The following is a 19,321-nucleotide window of genomic DNA, read 5'->3' as shown; positions in this document are numbered from 1 at the left end:
GGGAGTGTCGGATTCATGGCTAGTTTATATGTTGCAGTACCTCGTTAGACTACAAGAGTCAAAATACAAACCTTGTTTTGAAAAGTGTATTGCAACATAAATAACCAACTCAAATCAAATTGGCTATAGTTTGTTATAAAATCTCGTAGCCATGATTCTTAACCCAAAACATTTGTTTTATCAAATCAAATTGTAAAACATATCGTAAAAACTCGTTAACAAAACTCGTATGGTTTATATCATTTCAAAAACCTCGTTGTATGACATCGTTTTAAAATCATTTCCCTAGTGAACTAAATAATGACACAAAATGTAATATGATAAGAGCATTTATATATAAGATGTACCAGCGGCGTATCTACCATGCTTTTATCATGCTACACCTGTCCCATGATTTAATCACATCCTAAAACCAATCGTTTAACCAAATCATTTATCTCGTTTAATTCGTTTTAAATCGTGTAACTCATCCCAAAATCGTTTAACTCGTTTTAATAGTGAATCTACTTTTGGTCGCCTCGCTAATAACATTCAAACCTTCGTGACTCACCTATCGCCAATCTCGCATTAACTAACCACCAAAGGGTAAGTTAACAATCTCGCATTAACTAACCACCAAAGGGTAAGTTAACAATTACAGATTCGGTCGCTACCCACCTAACCCACACATAACAATGGGTGTAGTCTAATAACGAGATTTGTCAGATCCTATGGTACCATAACCTAATACTAGTCGGTTTGGCCAAAATTAATGAATGTTATTCGTTATGTAATTACAACCAACAAGTTTGTTCACTTTATCAAAATAGTTATTAATTTAATATAAACCATTTCAATCGTTTTCTAAAACCATCGTTAAAACCTTGAAATCATTTAACACATATGGATCACCCCAAAACAATTGAAAACAGTAAAATAGGGGAACTATGTACTCGCCTGAGAATGCTTAGCGGTCTTTGAACAACAACCAAGCAAAGCTAGAGGGAGCACGGAATCAATCGGCAACCTAATAACTGTATAAATAAACCGGACCTAAGTCGAAGGATCGGATAGGATGAGGTCTTGTTGTTAGGACCGGTTTGACTCCGAAACGATTGCGTATGAACTCGTACGACGTGCGGAATCCGTGTACGAGCTAAACCGAAACACACGAGACGTACTATTAACGTGATTCTTTGATAGATCTGAAAAGATACAAGAACCGTGAATCACCTTTTGCCTTTCTCTCTCTACTTTCTCTCTCTAGCTTCTCTCTCTAACCTCTAAGCTCCAAAGATCAAAATGGCAAAAAAGTCTCTAACTAAAAGCCTAAGGCTTCTATTTATAGGCCAAAGGTGATAAGGAAACTTTCCTTATTTACAATAATGCCACCTTGCCTTTTAGTAACAAGATATTACATTGTAAACACAAAGTTCTTCTGTTTCTGCTACGAACTGAGATGACGGAGGCGATAGACATTAATGTACCAACAGACTCCCCCTTGGATATTGCCGTAGTCAATCTCAAATCTTCAGACTTGTAGCTTCTTTTCTTTTCTTTCTCTCATTTTAGCTTAAATATAATCCCGGTGGATTTATCTTCAGCTTCAGCTCCCCCTTTCGGTAAACTCTTTAGGCTCCCCCTTTCGATAAGCTTCCGTGCTTTGGGATCGACACCTGGCTTTCCAGTTACAAGCTCTTCCAGGAACGATACCTGGCTCCTTACACGCTTCCGTTAGCATTGAGCTCGTCTTCAGACTCCCCCTCAGACTCGGCTGTCGGGATCGTAGTCTGGAATAACATCTGCAACACTCATACGTTTATAAGTGACAGTGTTTTGAAATTGTCCAGAAATCGTAATCTGGCTCTTTAAACTTTCTAAATCAAGATTCTGGCTTTAAGATATAATAATATGAAAATATCCAGGATTATCTTGACACTCTCTCCCTATCAAAATGCTTTATAGATTTGACAGCGTTAAAGAATCCAAATCGAAAAACTGACTCTTTTAATATTTTAACAATATGAGCATCCAAATCCTTTACGGTTAATCATCCAAGTCCAAATTAATGACCTTGGAGATATCACAAACTGTTTTTGAATTTTGATTTTAAATTTTAAAAACTTCAAGTTTCAAATTAATGAACTTGATTTATTTCCAGAAACATGATTAGCATACTTAGATCTTGAAACTTAGCACTCAGACATCGGTTGTCGAAAATAAAACAGAAATCAAAATCCTTTTGTATTTTAAAGAAATATGTACAAACATATTTACAGACAATATTTTTGTTTGAGTTCGTGGAAGAGGATCATATCAGTTTTTGAAACAAATCACTAGCACCGTTAAGCTTTAATCATTTTAAGTTCTAAACGATTCACCTCGATTGACGATATAGTTGTCCTCTTAAGTTTTCACACAATTTTCAATCTATTCAGGATACATTTTAGATGTTTTAGGAACTTAGCTCGATTTATGTGTCCCACCTCTTGAATATACTCCCGTATCCAGAATCTCAATATTCAGTCTTACAGGCAAAAGTACTACAATGATGTCTGTACATAAATTAGGGGTTTAATGCGAGAATTGAGGGATCTCAGGTCAGAACTTCCGTTCAGCAGAGAGATATCAATTTCGACTTTGCGGTGTGTCCCCTTTAGAGAATCTTTTAGCTACAACAGATGATTATCAATTTTATTGTCTAATCACTGAGGGCTAGAATGCTATGTTTCAAGCATTTACATCAAAGCATTATCCAAGGACTAGGTCAGAACTACCGTTCAGCAGAAGTCCCGGAATAATACCCCAGACATCATAGAGTATTAATACCTAGTATATCAGAATACGAGACCTTTCAAACGAGATTTCAGGGGTTACCTATATATCCAAGTAGTGTTCCCCACAAATTTCGTAAGTTTGAAATTTTAGGTTTATATCCCGAATAAATCTACTAAATGTACGAAAACCTATCGTCACATCATCAGTGAGACCATTTATCACATTTGACATTACATTTCTTTAGCGTGCTGTGATAGTCCACTGATGTACTATCATTTCCTCTTTTATCAACAAAAACTCAAATTTTTTTTTTTTTTTTTTTTAATTTTATCATGTTTTTGGCTTTTTCAAATTTTCTAATGTTTTTGGATTTTCTGACAATAATATCTCTTACTCCCCCTAAAATTCAAAACCATTTAAAGAAAATTTGACAACCTGATACTGATAGCTTTGTCTCGCCATCCATTTTCTGCATCTCATGCATAGATTTGCAGATGTACCCCCATGATTTACAACACATTGATCTTTTATAGTTTGAAAACCGTTTTTCAATCTTGTGAAATTAATCATGTTTGCTCAGCCGTGAGGGTTTCGGCGTATTCAATCAGAACTTCCCCTGAAAACAAACTATTTTCCCATTGTGATTTCAAAACACTTAAGTTTGTTTTAATCAAAATGGTTTTTCCGGAAAATAAGTGTTGTTTAATTCAGACACAGGGTTTATACATCACCTTGTTCTTTCATCAACTAATTCGAAAGTTAAATCAAGTACAATTTAATGTCCTTGATAAAACATTTCTCAAGAAAGATGCCGATTCCTACTCCTCAATTACCAACCTGGGAGTTCCGGCAAATTCAAGCAACATATTTTTGAATTTTTGCATTTTTGACAAATTTAAAAACAAACATATTTTTGATTTTCAAATTTTTGACAAAATGAAAACATATTTTTGGTTTTTAAATTTTTAAATTTTTTAGAGTTTTTGAAAATATTGTTTATTTATGTACAAAAATCAAACAAACTCCCTGTTTAACCGTTGCAGGGATCAGCAGCCTCCGGTGCCAGGCTGCTTCGTTTCTCCTTTGGTTGATATTCAGTTTTCTTCAGAAACACCTGCACAATCAAATTTTATCAAATACGACCCAATAATTTTCTTTTCATTAAAGATGGATGCCGATTCATGCTTCGCGATAAAGGAAGCTCCGGCAAATCAAATTGTTTAATCAAACATTGTATCCACCCAAGCCTCATCAGCCTTGGGTGTAACCTTGACTCTAGCAATCTGAATTTTAAAGTTTTCAGCCTTAAGTGGTGGAAAATTTGCATCATAATCAATCGAAATTGACTCCTCAGCCTTTTTCACCTCATAAGTTGAACTTTCTGTTTCTGTTTTCGATTTCCAGATTTGTTTTTGTTTCTCATTTTTAATCAAATCAACATGTTTCTTAACACTCCATGTTTGACCTTTTGGAGTCCCACGTTTGTAAAAATGTGACTCTTTTTGAACATTTGGACTCTGAACAACATCTTTTGGTTTCCAAAATTGGTTTGGTTTTGTTGCATCAACAGTTGTTTTCCAACTTTGTGTTGTTCTAAGTTCGGGTGTCACTGGTTTCCAAGTTTGTTGTGAGTCAGCCTTTGACAATTTTGGCTTCCAAGTTTGCTTTGATTCAAACTTGGTTGACTTTTGATTCACAACTTCATATTTCTGTTTTTGAACATAAACAGACTTCTTTTTCGTCTCAACACCAACAGGTTTCAGATTTGGACATTTGCGAGCAAGATGTCCTGTTTGATCACATTTAAAGCATGTTCTCTTTGAAACATCTTTGACCTGTTGTTGTTGCTTTTTCTGGGCCTGAAACTCTTCATTTGACTGTTGTCTAAATTTGAGTTCTTTCTCTTCTTCTGAACTTGTTCCGTGAACGAAGTTCATTTTTGCCTGAAAATTCGGAGTTTTATTTTGATTCCAATTTTGTTTCTTCTTATAACCCAACCCAGCCTTCATGTTTTTCTTCTTGTAACCAGATTTGTTATAAAAAGTTTTGTGACCTTTACCAGCAAATTTTGGAATTTCAGATTTTTCAATCTCAACCATCTTGAAAACTTTGTCAATCTTTTCTGAAATCACATTCTGAATCGGGAATACAACGTCTAAGAATAATTTGTCCGATCCAATCATGGTATAAACCAATCCCTTTGAATCATCATTCAAACTTTTCTCAGATTTTGTGTTCTTCAGATATGCATCATGAAGATTTCCTTCATCTTCATCATGTGATTCAGATTTACCTGTATGAACCGACTCTTCGTTCAAGACACTTTCAACGACTTTACCTACCACCTCTGAATCATGAATATCATCAGATTTGGAATAGGTTATGTCAATGTTGTCTGGCAATTTGTCTACCATGTTAAAAGCTTTTTCGACCTTTTCCTCATCATAAAATGCAAACTTTTCCGGTGGTGGAACTTGATGAAACTCTGAGCCAATGCCTTTCTTGTTCTGCTCAGACTCACCATCACCCGGTTTTATATTGAAAATTCGTTCAAGCACATATGACGACACATGGTAACTTTTTAACTTGTTGTTTTCCTGTTCTAAATCAACAATCTGTTGCTTTAGCTTAGCAATATCCTCAATATATGAATTAACAACATCTTGTTTTATAGCATACATTCGTTTTAGCTCTTTTGTTGTTTCAGACATATAATTCATTCTAGATTGAGCATATTTCATTTCGTCTTTCACTTTTTCATATGACTCTTTTATAATCTCATATGATAATTTCATTGAATCATATTCCTTTTTCATTTCTTGACAAGCAATCTCTTTTTGTTCACATTCATTTGTTATTTTCAAAACGTTTTCTTTCAAAACTTTATTTTCTTTTTCCAATTTGTTACATCTTTCAGAAAGTTTTTCATCATTTTCTTTAAAAACCTTTTCTTTTTCTAACATTTCTTTGCATTTATTTTTGAAAATGTTTTCGATTTTTGTGAATTCAAGTTCTTTTGTTCTGAATTGCTCATCTTTTTCAGTACAAGTGATGTGTGTAAAATGCAACATATAAAACACATCATTTAAGGCATAAAACTAACCCTTTTTAAGTACTAATGTTGGAAAAAGAGTGTTTTTGTCTTCCTTTTGTATTTTCAGGATGAAATGAGCTCAAAATCACAAAAGAAGCAAAAAGACCACTAATTCTACCATAAATACAAGAAAAGGGACAAAAAGTAAACTGCCCGGACCCTCAACGGCACCTCCCAAGACAAAGAGAAGAGAACAGAGCCTGAACACGCCCCGTGTCCAGTGAACACGGGGGCGTGCCCAGGAAGCAGCAGAAAAGACAAACCAGTAGAAGCTTCCATTGCTCACCACGGGGCCGTGCCCAGCGGACACGGGGGCGTGTTGAAAGTACAGCAGGCGCATTAATTGTAATTCGCAATTACAATTAATGAAGAGAGAGAATGTCAGACGGGCACGGGGCCGTGTTCAGCGAACACGGGGCCGTGTCCAGCGTTCTGTTCAGCCTATAAATAGAGGAGCTTGGTTTCATTCTCTCTCATCCCTTGGCACACCACCTCTCTCACACTTCATCCACCACCCATCACCACCATAACACCATCATCCACCACCATCATCCATTGTCCATCATAGAGTGTGTGAGTCGTCTCGGGATCCAAGATTGATCGTAAGAGTTCTTGACAATCAAGGCCATGTTTGCCTAAGTCTCTTACATCACTTGGTGAAGACAAGTGTTTAGTATAATACTTTTTATTTTTAATCTTTTGCACTTTTTATTTGGTTTTGTATTAATGACTTTAATAACTAGTTACTTATGTTGAAGGTGATCTTTCCTTATCGTTTGTCCGTGGTGTCTTGGCGTTATTTTACTGTCTATATAAAATAAAAGATTTTCACCATTCATATCTCCACGGTCTATATGGAGGTATGTTGGCTACCTGGTCGGGGGTTAAGGGAACGGTTTGGTAAAGGTCTTGCCCTTGTTCAGCGTTTAGAGGTCCTGCTTGGGACCTGGGTCAAATTTAGTAGGATCTCCTTCAATGCCCATAGGTATTGGATGGCGGGGATCCAAACTCTTTGACCCCCTCATAAGCTAACTACTATTAATACTATAACCCGGCTATTTAGGACTGTATCCCTGCTGACTCAGACTACTTAGCCGAGGGTAACGTCACCGCCAAAAGCGGGGCCTACCATAATTTGCATTAATAACTTAATTCATTATCTTTCAATAATCCGACCCTTTAGGATTGTATCCTTGCTGACTCAAACTACTGGGTTGAGGGTAACGTCGCCTTCAAAAGAGGGGCCTACTACAATAACTAAGATAATCTCTTAAACAAGTGCAAAAGTGCGAAAATAATCAAAGGTTATACTAATACACGTGTCGGATCCAAGTGATTCATCTTGTCTATCTGTTTTTATTTTATTTTATTTTTCAGCATTTAGTTAGTTTTTATTTTTCTTAGTTTAAAACATTTTTCTAACTTTTTGATTTGATTAGACGTTGAGGATAAACCGGTATTAAAAGCTCTTGTGTCCTTGGACGACCTCGGTATCTTACCAACACTATACTACGTCCACGATGGGTGCACTTGCCCATATGTGTGTTTAGTGTTAGTAAATATCGTGTTTTATAAATTTAAAACTTGGCTAAAAGTGTAAAAAGGGCTTAAATATATATCTAAAAATATAACACACTTCACGCACATCAACAAGCTCTGCACTGTTCCATGCATTTCTTGCACTGTTCAGCTGGTTTTAAGAATTTAGAATCAGAATGTACCTCAGTGTTTGGCACTTCGGTGTTTTCAGCTTCCTCTGGCTGCTTCATCTCAGCATCATTCAGCTTTTGTTCAACACTGACTTCTTCGCCAACATCACCAGCATCTGACTTGACATCCTTCATTTCTTCTTCTTCAATTTGCTGTTCTTCAACTTCTTTCACAGCTTCAACTTTTACAGCTTCTGTTTCGACTTCTTCAGCAACCTTCTTCAGATTAACTACCATCTCTTCAACACTCTTCTTCATTTTCTCTTCATCCCTTTTTCTCAAGCATGACAGCATAGCATATCGGATATCTTTCTCGTATTGTTTAACATATGCATCATCTTTCGTCACTCTTCTGTAATATTCAGCTCTCAAAGGAACAGCGAGAAGAACATCATCAAAGATTATATCTTTCTTTGGAACAACTGGTTCTCCTTCTCTGTTGTAATAACACTCTTTCTTCTTGTCCCATCGTTTGTTGCTGACAGCATTCTCATATTCTTCCTGCATCTCATCCATTCTTCTGTAAACCACATCTCTTTCTTTATGTGTTTTCTCACTCAAGATCTCTTCTCGAGTTTTCTCTTTGTTCTCAATCTTTTCTTCATGGTTTTTAGCAGGTTCTTTTTCTTCTTTAATTTCAGCAACATTCGCAAACTTTCTTGGTGCTGTCGTAGCTTTCCCATGAGCTGTTTTGCGAACAATATCATTTCGATCTTCTTCTGGACAAATTTGAGACCAATCATATCCTTCATCAGGATATATGACAGGACAAGCTCTTGAAGTTGTTTTTGGTCTATCTTCAATCAACTTTGGCTCTTCTCTGCTTCGATGGTAGATCGCCTTTTGATAATAATCATCATTGAAAGGACGTTCATTTCTTTCAGCAACTTCTGCATTCTTACACTCTCTTTTGAAATGACCCTTTTGCTTGCATTTGAAACAGGTCACTTTTGACTTGTCAAAACCGAGCTTTGTTGACGGACCACCAAGAGATTGTTTCCCAGTAATTTCCATGTATCTTTGAGCTCTCCGAATGCAGCTTGCTAAACACCAACGAATATCAATAAGTTCCATCTCCTCTGGATCAATCTGGTCGTAGTCTTCTTTCGTCAGTTCAGAATTACCGATTTTTCCAGCTACCAGACCTTCATATGATTCCAGGACAGATGCAAGAAAGCTCATTTGCTGCTTCGCTGCATTGATACTCATTGCTGGAGAATTTTTCAGTTTAAGAGCAATGTTGCATAAAATTTCATCTGTGTCTTCTGAATTTGTTTGTGAAGATGAATGATATCCAGAATGATGACTTGTTGACGTTGTTTGAGATTCATTCATCTTTTCACCAACGAATGCTGTTTTTGGTGAACCAACGCCTTTCTCTGAAAGTACACTACTTTTGTAATACAAGCCGACATTCTGTTGACGTGAAGACTCTGTCATCTTACTTTGCTTCTGCAGCTCTAGATCATGACTCTCAATCTTTTCAAACAATGCATCAAGAGAAATTGTATCATATGAATCATCATTTTTCAAAATAAACACAAACGTTTGCCACTGATCAACTCGTGGTAACGCTTCAATCACTTTATCGATGATTTCTTCTCTTGTTTTAGCAATTTCAAATCTTTCGAGTTCGATTTTTAGGTGACAGAATCTTTCTATCATTTGTCTCACCGATTCTCCTTTTAAACTATCAAAAAGATCAAATTCTTTTTTAATTAGCGCGATTTTGTTCTTTTTAATTTGTTTGCCACCCTCAGCTTTAATACGTAGAGCTTCCCAAACCGATTTGGATGTCCCGCTATGATTTAATAATGCAAATATATCGTTTCTAATTGCTGACTGTATCAATGCGATCATCCTTTGTTCGGCGGCAAATTCTGCTCTGTCGTCTCTGGAGAATTTTTTGAACTGTAAATCTTCACCTTTGTCATCTTTTGGCTTTTCGTATCCGTATTCTAGACAAAACCAACTTTCATGCGCATACGCTTTTGCCCAATTAATGAATCTTTCTTTCCACCAAGTGTAATCTTCAATGCTTTCAAGCGTTGGTGGTTTAGAATGCGTTCCGTAAAAGTTATCATGCTTGATGTTCTCATTGATTGCCTTTGTGATGGTTTTTGGTGTAACAGTTGTAACTTCGGATGATTCAGATGTGAATGCGTTGAAAAACGTGTTATAAAATTCTTCAGCCATGATGCTTTTTCTTTGAATTACCTCGAATCACCTGAATGAATTTTGTAAACAACTGATTAGTTCAAAGATTTTTAACAAACTTAATTTTGAAAGTTAATTGATTTGATATGATTAAAAATTTTTATGATTCAAATCAATTCTAAAATATTTATTCAATTTGATTTTTGTCAACCGAAATTGGATGGGGGTTTGCTAGCCGATCGGGTGGAAATGAATGCTAGTCGATCGGGTGAGAAGTGAATGCTAGTCGATCGGGTGGGAGGTGTTGTTAGCTGATCGAGTGGGAAAAGGTCTCTGTTCGATCGAGTAGGAAGGTATTGCTGTTCGAGTGGGACTTTGCTAGCCAATCGAACAGCTGTTCGATTGAAGTATTTTAGCGGTGGTGCTAGCCGTTCGGCTAGGAATGCTGTGCTGTTCGATCGAACAGAGTCAAAAAGTCAAAGTGTTTAATGAATGTTATGCTGTTCTAGTGAATGACTTTCTAGCCGATCGAACAGCTGTTCGATCGAGTTACCTACTCGATTCACACAACCTTCTGTTCGATCGAGTAGTAAGTAGTGTTCACTCGGTTAGGGACAAATGCTGGCCGTTCGGTTAGCACTTGCTAGCCGATCGGTTAGGATTATTACTAAAAGCTTTAACACTTCTCAAAGACCTGCTATTCGATCGAATAGCTGTTCGAACCAAAGTCTCTCCTGTTCGATCGAATAAAAAGATGTGCTGTTCGATCCAAATCGCTGTTCGATCCAAATTTCTAGCCGATCGAACAGCTGTTCGATTGAATGAAATTCTAGTCGTTCGAGTAGCTGTTCGAGTGATAATTTCCTGTTCGAACGGTTAGCACTTTGCTAGCCGTTCGACTAGCCTAACCGAACGGTTGGTCTACTCGATTCAAGTTCCTGTTCGATTAAACTTCCTGTTCGAACCAAAATCCTATTCGATCGAGTGACCTGTTCGAACGAGTTGCTAGTTCGATCGAACAAGAACTGATGAACAGTTTGACGAACGGTTTCAGCAAAAAGTTCACAAAAACGCAGATTTCTCCCAAACGGCTTGGAATTTTGACCTGAAAATTTGTAGGATCATAGATCAGATATAGGCGCACAATATATCAAAATTTCATCCAAATTCAACCGTAAAAACACTGTTAATTTTGAGATTTTCAGATAAAAACGTGAAGAACAAGAAAGTATGAAGAAATTTGACAAATCTGAGTAAATTCGACTCTGAATCTGAAGGATTTCTGTGCGAATTCGTGCGTTTGATCTGTGCAATCGAGCTCCTGCTCTGATACCACTTGTTAGGACCGGTTTGACTCCGAAACGATTGCGTATGAACTCGTACGACGTGCGGAATCCGTGTACGAGCTAAACTGAAACACACGAGACGTACTATTAACGTGATTCTTTGATAGATCTGAAAAGATACAAGAACCGTGAATCACCTTTTGCCTTTCTCTCTCTACTTTCTCTCTCTAGCTTCTCTCTCTAACCTCTAAGCTCCAAAGATCAAAATGGCAAAAAAGTCTCTAACTAAAAGCCTAAGGCTTCTATTTATAGGCCAAAGGTGATAAGGAAACTTTCCTTATTTACAATAATGCCACCTTGCCTTTTAGTAACAAGATATTACATTGTAAACACAAAGTTCTTCTGTTTCTGCTACGAACTGAGATGACGGAGGCGATAGACATTAATGTACCAACACTTGTAAACCAAAATGAATTATAGGAACTCACATGACATGGTTTAAGAATGCCTACATACTAGATTGAAACCTACCTATGTGCTTTCGACCCGTTACGACCCATTAAGGTAGCTTATGCTACTTTAACGCGTCGTTCGCGCAAATGCGCGTTCGAGACGTCTAACTAGTCCTATGACAAGTATTATATGCCTAAACATGTTTAAATATGTTGTATAATCAGTTAAGTGACAAAAGTTTAGGTTACATATGCTTAAAGTCCAATTATGCATGAAAAGGGCATTTTGGTAATTTACCTAAGGCATGTAATCTACCTATCATACAACTACTTAAACTCAGTGACCATAAGGTATAACCTCGGAAGGTTATTCCCTATACAACTATGGTCACTAAACATGCTTGGTTGGATCCTAAAGATCGACCAAACGGGTCGAGTTCGAAAGTCTAAGCGGTGGTTTAGACCGCTTGACTTACGACTCTAAACAAGCACTAAACTAAAAGTGACGAGCTAAGCATGTTAAAACATGCTTAACTAAGTTAGAAAACAGGTTTTGATATCAAAACAAACTGTTTTGATACCTAAAGTAGTTTGGTTGCAAAATACGCTTAAATGCGCATTTTGACCGAAACTACGACTCGTCACTACGCCTAGTCAACGTGGTAATCAGTAGGTATAGTCACTAAGAACTATAACCATGGTGATTACGCTCACGTTGCAAAGTTCAAACGAACTTCTCGTTGACCAACTCGTGGTCAAAGCTGAAAGTCAAACAAAGTTTGACTTTCGAGCTAGGTAAGCAATAAAAGAATGAAAGAGGACTTACAAAGGGTCCAAAGAGATTTGGTTCCAAGTATTCTCAGGTAGGAAGTGAATAATCACAACCACTTAGAGAAATCTCAGACCAAATGCAAGGAGAATGGAATGAAAGCATGGCCTATATATAGTTTTTGTAAATCCGTTAAGATCATTTCTTGGAGAGGAGGGAATGATCTAGGAGATACACTTGTTATAAACTGATTGGGGAACTTGGAGAACACACAAACCAGCCCATAGCATGAAAAACTAGAGATCAAAACCATCAAAATCGAGCAGAATGACCAGATATGTTTCTGTCTGATAGGCTCACGCGCCCCGCGTAAGAATATGGCTTGGGTTTACGTGGGCCGCCTGGCCAACTTTGGCAGATTGACAATTTCAGTCCCTGCAGCTTAGAAACTTGCATTTTGGCCCATTTTTGACACGTTTAAGCCCCGTTAACCTCATTTCAAGGCTCTAAAATGAAGTTAAAGTATTGGGAACTCAAAACATGCTCAAAATATCTCGGATGTCGGTTCGTTTGGTCGTGCAGTTGCGTTGTTCGGTTAATTACGACGGAAGTCGTAACGAACGAAAAAACGATCCAAATTGAGCGACGAATGGAATTTTATCATGCAAATCACTAAAATATAATATTTTAATGATTACATAAATTTTTGGAAGTCCGGATATATTCAGAACGTAAGATATGCGCGAAAATGCAAACTTCTGCACTTTTTAACGCTTTTAGTTCCTGAATGACCAATAAGTTTATTTTTGCACACCAAACACCTCAAAGCCTATTTCTAAGCTATGTAAAGGATATTTAGGGCATGTTTAACTTATGATAAAGTTCCAGAATGTTCGTTACAGTACGAATCGGCATACTTTCGTAGTTTGTCGAAATTAGTCCCTATAAGCGAATAAACTTGATTTCGACACACCAAACCTTCCAAAACTTATTTCTAAGTTATGTAAAGGTTATTTAAGGTATGTTAAGCCTATGTCACTATTCCGGAGTGTTCGTCGTGTTAAACTGATTGCGTTTACGCATCAGTTTGCGTATAACTTTCCAGAAAGCGATTTAGAGCTCGAAATCGAACGAGAATTGATATGTGTAAATGATACACATATTTATACAAATCCCAAGTATTAAATACAATATTTCATTGATTTGGTATTTGTTCGATGGCCGTGGAGGCACAGATGTTACACAATCCCAACAATCTCCCCCTGGAACAGATGATACCAAAACCCTTCATTATTTTGATCCTTATTATTATCTCATAAATAATTCCCTAACTTGCCCTTTGAATTATTATTCAATGTTCATGGAATCCTCATCATCTTCATCCCTGCACACTGTAGGCTCAAGGAGATCTTGTAAATCTTCTACACCCAGGCCAAGTGCATTTTCCCTTGATATATGCTTCACTTCACCACTGGATTTGAGCACTGTCAATACATGGGTCTGTTTATCAGATTTCCACTTTAGTATTTTTGAATTCAGTGGGTTTCTTGGGAGAGTCTTTATTGGCTGAGAGTTTGGAGATGAAGGCCAGCTCAAAAGACTTTTTGCTACTTCTTGTAATTTTGCTGAGTCAGGATGATTTTCTTCAATCATTCTTTTGAGAGCCTCTTTCATATAAACAGCTTCTTGTTTTGCCTCTTTTGCATCAGTCTGTTTTTGCCTCTTTCTCTAATTTAAAACAATGATTGAGGTGTCAGATGATGTGAACAGTGTTGCTGAAAGAAGGGCCTGCTGTTTTGGATCATCAGCTTTCTTGTCTTTGTATATTGGCTTCTTTGGAAGATTGGGATCTGCTTTTCTCCTTTTTTCCAGCCTTTCATATGCTGCATCAGTATATTGCTTTGACCATTTTGCTATGGTTTTGGCTGGGCCAACTTTTGCTGCAATCAACTCTTGCTTCTTTCTTTTTTATTCCAAGGTAAGATCTTCAATTATCTTTTTGTACTTACTCCAATTTGGTGTAGATATTTTCATCGTTGGATTCTTTTTTATTTTTTCAATTCTATTCAATTCTGCCTTGAGAGCATTGAGTGGCCAATCTTTGAATTGTTCATCTTTGGCAAAGTAAAACTTCTCTGACATGATCCTTTTGTAACCCAGCTTCTGGCGGCAAATTAGACATCTCTTTACTTAAATCTCTTGCATAATCCTCCAATTCTCTGACTTTACCAAGTAGAATCTGCAATCGGCATGAGATGCTGGTATCACTCCCTCCTTGACCTTCATATTTAGCTTTCCATTTAGCTTGTTTGGCTTTGTATTTTAAATACTAATCCATATTCTTTGGAGGTCTAAAGCCAATAAGAGAGGGAAAATTTCTTTTTGCAGGATCATCCTCAATGTAGAATTGCTTCATTTCATTTTTAACTGCATGCAATTCCAGTGGATAACTTACTGCTACAGGAATGACATCTGAAGGGTCATATCCTTGAAGGGTAACTTGATCAGTGATTTGGTTTGCCAAAGTTGATGGGATGAATGGTTGAGGTTTGACGACATTGTAAGGTACAGATGGTATTGGAATAGGTGCTGGTATTTCATCATTATGTACTTGAAATCTCCTTTTTCTGGTATAAGTCTTTTTGGGTGAAGGAGGTGTAGTTTGAGGTTTGGGAGTAAAAGTGGTTAAGACTTGGGAAGGAATATTTGGAGTGGTGGATGGCTGACTAACAACTGTTGAGTCAACTGGTGTCTCAACCACTGTTGTCACTACAACTATTGATGTATCAACTGTTGTCTTCTGCTTTTTGGCAGGTGGTTTTTGAGATGGTGGTGTTATTTTTGGTATGGCAGTTGATTGAGTAGTGATTGGTGAAATGATGGTGGCAGTGGTTGACACAACATTTGTTCAAACCACTGAAGTATCAACAACTATTGATACAATAGGTGTCTTAACATATGTTGGTTTGGAGGTTTTATGTGAGGAACTTTTGGGGATTTTTGGAGGAGGTTTAGTGGTTTTGGGAGGTGTGGTTTTGGGTTGGCTAACCTATCCGGTAGTCTTTCTTCTGTTTGACGTACCCTATGCCTCCTTTGCCATAAAAACTTTCTTTTCCTCTTCAAATCTTTTATCTCCCTTTCTTTCCATTTTCTCTTTTAACTTTGCTTTTTCTTCAGCAAAAGCATTTAGAGTCACATCAACCTTCTTTGATCCAAATGGCTTGGGAATTTCCACAACTGCTTTAGCCATTGGATCTGGTGGCATGTATAGACCTTCTTTTTCCTTCTTTCATTTCTCCCCCTTTTTGGCCTCATCAGGGTTTTCAACATAGATGATTGAAGGAGGAGCAGTGCCAGTGGTTTGTTACAGATGAGCTTTAATGGCTTTAATATATGCTGAGTATCTTTGTACCTAGCTTCCATGGCATTTCTGATCATTTAAGTTGAACTTCATGCTGTTGATCCGCATATTGTCTTTGTTTGTGAAGCAGAGGTTGAAACAGATGCCATAACTTAGTGGGGGATGGAGCAGATGTTGAAGCAGATGAAACAATTGATGAAGCTTTTTGAGATTGTAACAACTGTTAAAGCATATTTTTGATATCTGCAACATATGTTTCAATCTTATCAACCCTCTGCGTCAATTCTTTGTATTTTAAACCATCACCCAAATGAATGGGATCATCTGATTTCCCACTAGCAGCGGTTGTATCAGCAGTTAACTTAGGGGAAGTTTCCCAAAAGTCATCCATTGATGCCCCTATTTCTTGATACTAGGGACTTCTTTCTTCAACAGTTGATACCTTTGAAATCTCACCAGTGGTTAGAATAAATACACCAGTAGATAACAAAGTTACCATAGAAGAAATTGCCTTCAAGGGAGTCTTATTGATGAACCAACTGGCCAAGTGTAAATCAGTTGATTCAACACCTGAAGTTGGTGCTCCACTTGAACTACGGACAGGAATTACTTGTAATTCCTGCAGTGTAGCCTCCTCAACTGTTGGTGGGTTAGCAATGATAGAGGAACCAGACTCAGTCACTTGTTGAGGTATGTTCTCAGTGATAGGTGGTTGAGAAGAACTGATTTGTGTCTGATCTATATCAAGTGCATCCAACAGAGGTATAAATGATGGTGGAATTTATGCAGTGAGAATGAGAATAGAAAGAGAATTTTCCCCGGGAGCAGGGATGTGGAAGATGGATTCAAGTGGATCCAGAGCATCATAATGTGGTGTCCCTGTGGATACAACCTGATCCTTTTGAGAGGATGTAGGAGGAGTTTGAGGCTCAGGTTGAGATCTTTCTACCAACTGTTGTGAGGAAGTAGCAGCAGTGGTTTCAGGTGACTTTTGTTTGGTCATAAGAAATAATTCTGAGATCTCATCTTCCAGAATTTCCTTATTTGAAGGTTTGGGGGTTTTTTTGGATTTCTTTTTGATGGTCTTTTTGGGAAGTGAAGGTGGGGGTTGCACAGCAGTGGTGGTGCTACTGTGTTCACCTTGAGCAGTGGGCTCAACAGTAGAAACCTGAGGAGCAGAGGTTGTCTCAGCTAAATTCTGCTTAGGTTCCACTGTTTGTGTTTTCAAAGGTTTTGACTCTGACAGCCTTGTAAAAGTTTAAGAAGAAAGGTTGTTGATTTGAAAAGGAGCACCTTTGATAAGTACATTTGCACTATCTTTTAGTACTTTCTTTTGTAAATAATAGCTTAAAAACCTTGGAAACAAGAGAAATAGTTTTTTCTTTTCTTTTATATTATTAACATTTGTGACCATATCATCAAAAATTTTTGAGAATAATTGAAATCCACTTTTGCCATGATAGCATATCACAAATATTGTATTTTCAACGGAATTTCATTAAAAACAGTTGTTTTATTTGAAACACACATGAGCAGGGTATGAAACAGGAACTTCATGGGAGGGGGAAAACCTCCCTTTTGTAAAGTTGCTTTGTCCATTTGTCCCACATACCCTCTCTCAATCAAGTCACTTTGTGTCACACCCCTACCACGTAGGACAACAAACCGTGGCGGAAACGTCGAGGAGTGTTGCAACAGAAGCTATTGTTTCACAACCATGGATACAAAGTAGTTTTGTTTTATTGATAAAATTAAACATTATATTGTCTTAACACATAGAGCATACAAGTTTTATATCGTCTATCATAGTTATTATGTCACTAAGGCCTTGTCCAGATCCTACGTGACACATGCATCCTAAAATCAATCAAGCATCAACACCTGAAACATATGTAAAAACTTAGTCAGCAAAGAAATGCTGGCGAGTACATAGGTTTTATAAGAGTATCAGAATCATGGCTCGTTTATATGTTGCAGTACTTTATTAGACTACAAGAGTCAAAATACAAACCTTGTTTTGAAAAGTGTATTGCAACATAATTAACTAACTCAAATCAAGTGGGTTATAGTTTGTAAAATCCAATAGCCATGCTTCTTAACCCAAAACCGTTTGTTTTAGAAGGCCAACTTGTAAAATATCTTGCAAAAACTTGTTAAAAACTCGTATGGTTTATATCTTTTAGAAAACATCTTTGTGTGACATCGTTTCAAAATCGTTTACCTAAGTGAACTAGATAACGCCACGGTATGTAATATGTTGAAAACACTTATATATAGGAACTACCAGCGGCGTATCCACCATGCTTTCATCACATTACACCCGTCCCATTATCTAAACACTAACCAGAAACCAATCGTTTACCCAAATCGTTTAACTTGTTAAAATCATTTCAAAATCGTTAACTTGTTTAAAATCGTATAAATCATCCTCGTTTTAATTTGTGAAAAACTATTTATGGTCGTCTCGCTAACAACATTCAAACCTTCGTGACTCGATCACCTCGCTTCTCGCTTCTCGAATTAACAAACCACCAAAGGGTAAGTTAACAAACATCAGATTCAGTCGCTACCCACAACCCACACACATAACCATGGGTGTAGTAAAGTAACGGGATTTGTCAGATCCTATGGTACCATAACCTAATACTGGTCGGCTTGATCAATGCTAATGAATGTCATTTGTTATGTAACTACAACCAACAAGTTTGTTCACTTTATTGAAATCGTTATTAGTTTTGTAAAAAACGTTTTAATCGTTTTTGAAACCATCGTTTAAACCTTGAAAACATTTTGTACATATGAATCACCCCAAAACAATTGAAAACAATAAAATAGGGGAACTATGTACTCACATGAAGTGCAAAGTATCCTCAATCAATAGAACTTAAATCTAACTCAAGCAAACCAGAGAAATCAAGTAGCACCTAGTAATCGAACCACTAGTCAAACAATAGACGCCTAAATCGGACGATCGGATAGAATGGAGTCTTGTAAACCAATTGAGTGTTGGAACTCATGTGATATGGTTTAACAAAGCCTACATCCTAAATTGAAACCTAACCTAAGTGCTTTCGACCGATTGCGACCCATTAAGGTAGCTTACACTACTTTAACGTGCCGTGCGCGCAAAAGCGCGTTCAAGACGTCTAACTAGTCCTGTGACAAGTATTATATGCCCATACATGTTTAATTATGTTACATAATCAGTTACGTGTCAGAAGTTTAGGTTACATATGCTTAATTACCAATTATGTATGAAAAGGGTATTTTGGTAATTTACCAAAGGCATATAAACTACCTATCATGCGACTAATCAAACCTAAGTGACCATAAGGTATAACCTCGGAAGGTTATTCCCTACGCTACTATGGTCACTTAACATGTTTGGTCGGATCCTAATGATCGACCAAATGGGTCGTGTTCGAAAGTCTAGGCGGGTGTTTAGTCCGCTTTGACTTTCGACTCTAGACAAGCACTAAACTAAAAGTGACGAGCTAAACATGCTAAAACATGTTTAGTGAAGTTAGAAAACAGGTTTGGTATCAAAAAAAACGGTTTTGATACCTAAAAGTAGCTTGGTTACAAAATACGCGAGAATACGCATTCTGGCCGAAGCTACGACTCGTCACTGAGCCTAGATAACGTGGTAATCAGTAGGTATAGTCACTAGGGACTATAACCATCGTGATTATGCTCACGTTATGAAGTTCAAACGAACTTCGCATTGACCATAAAC

The 19,321-nt window shown here is 37.2% G+C and overlaps 1 protein-coding gene across 1 annotated transcript; it reads right to left on the bottom strand.

Annotated features, from left to right (window-relative positions):
* Nucleotides 1–3,787: 3,787 nt before the first annotated feature.
* LOC110870540 (triadin-like) lies at nt 3,788–15,489 on the bottom strand. Its single transcript, XM_035976119.1, has 8 exons — nt 15,313–15,489; nt 14,381–14,553; nt 14,013–14,187; nt 13,719–13,952; nt 8,904–9,039; nt 7,984–8,279; nt 7,573–7,776; nt 3,788–3,871 (listed from the first exon to the last, which is right to left on the bottom strand). The coding sequence occupies exons 1-8, from the start codon at nt 15,487–15,489 to the stop codon at nt 3,788–3,790; spliced, it is 1,479 nt and encodes a 492-aa protein (XP_035832012.1).
* Between the last annotated feature and the right edge of the window lie 3,832 nt (nt 15,490–19,321).

This window comes from Helianthus annuus, chromosome 8, assembly GCF_002127325.2.
Source record: "Helianthus annuus cultivar XRQ/B chromosome 8, HanXRQr2.0-SUNRISE, whole genome shotgun sequence".
NCBI lineage: Eukaryota > Viridiplantae > Streptophyta > Magnoliopsida > Asterales > Asteraceae > Helianthus > Helianthus annuus.
This window is presented reverse-complemented; position numbering and strand designations above follow the sequence as displayed.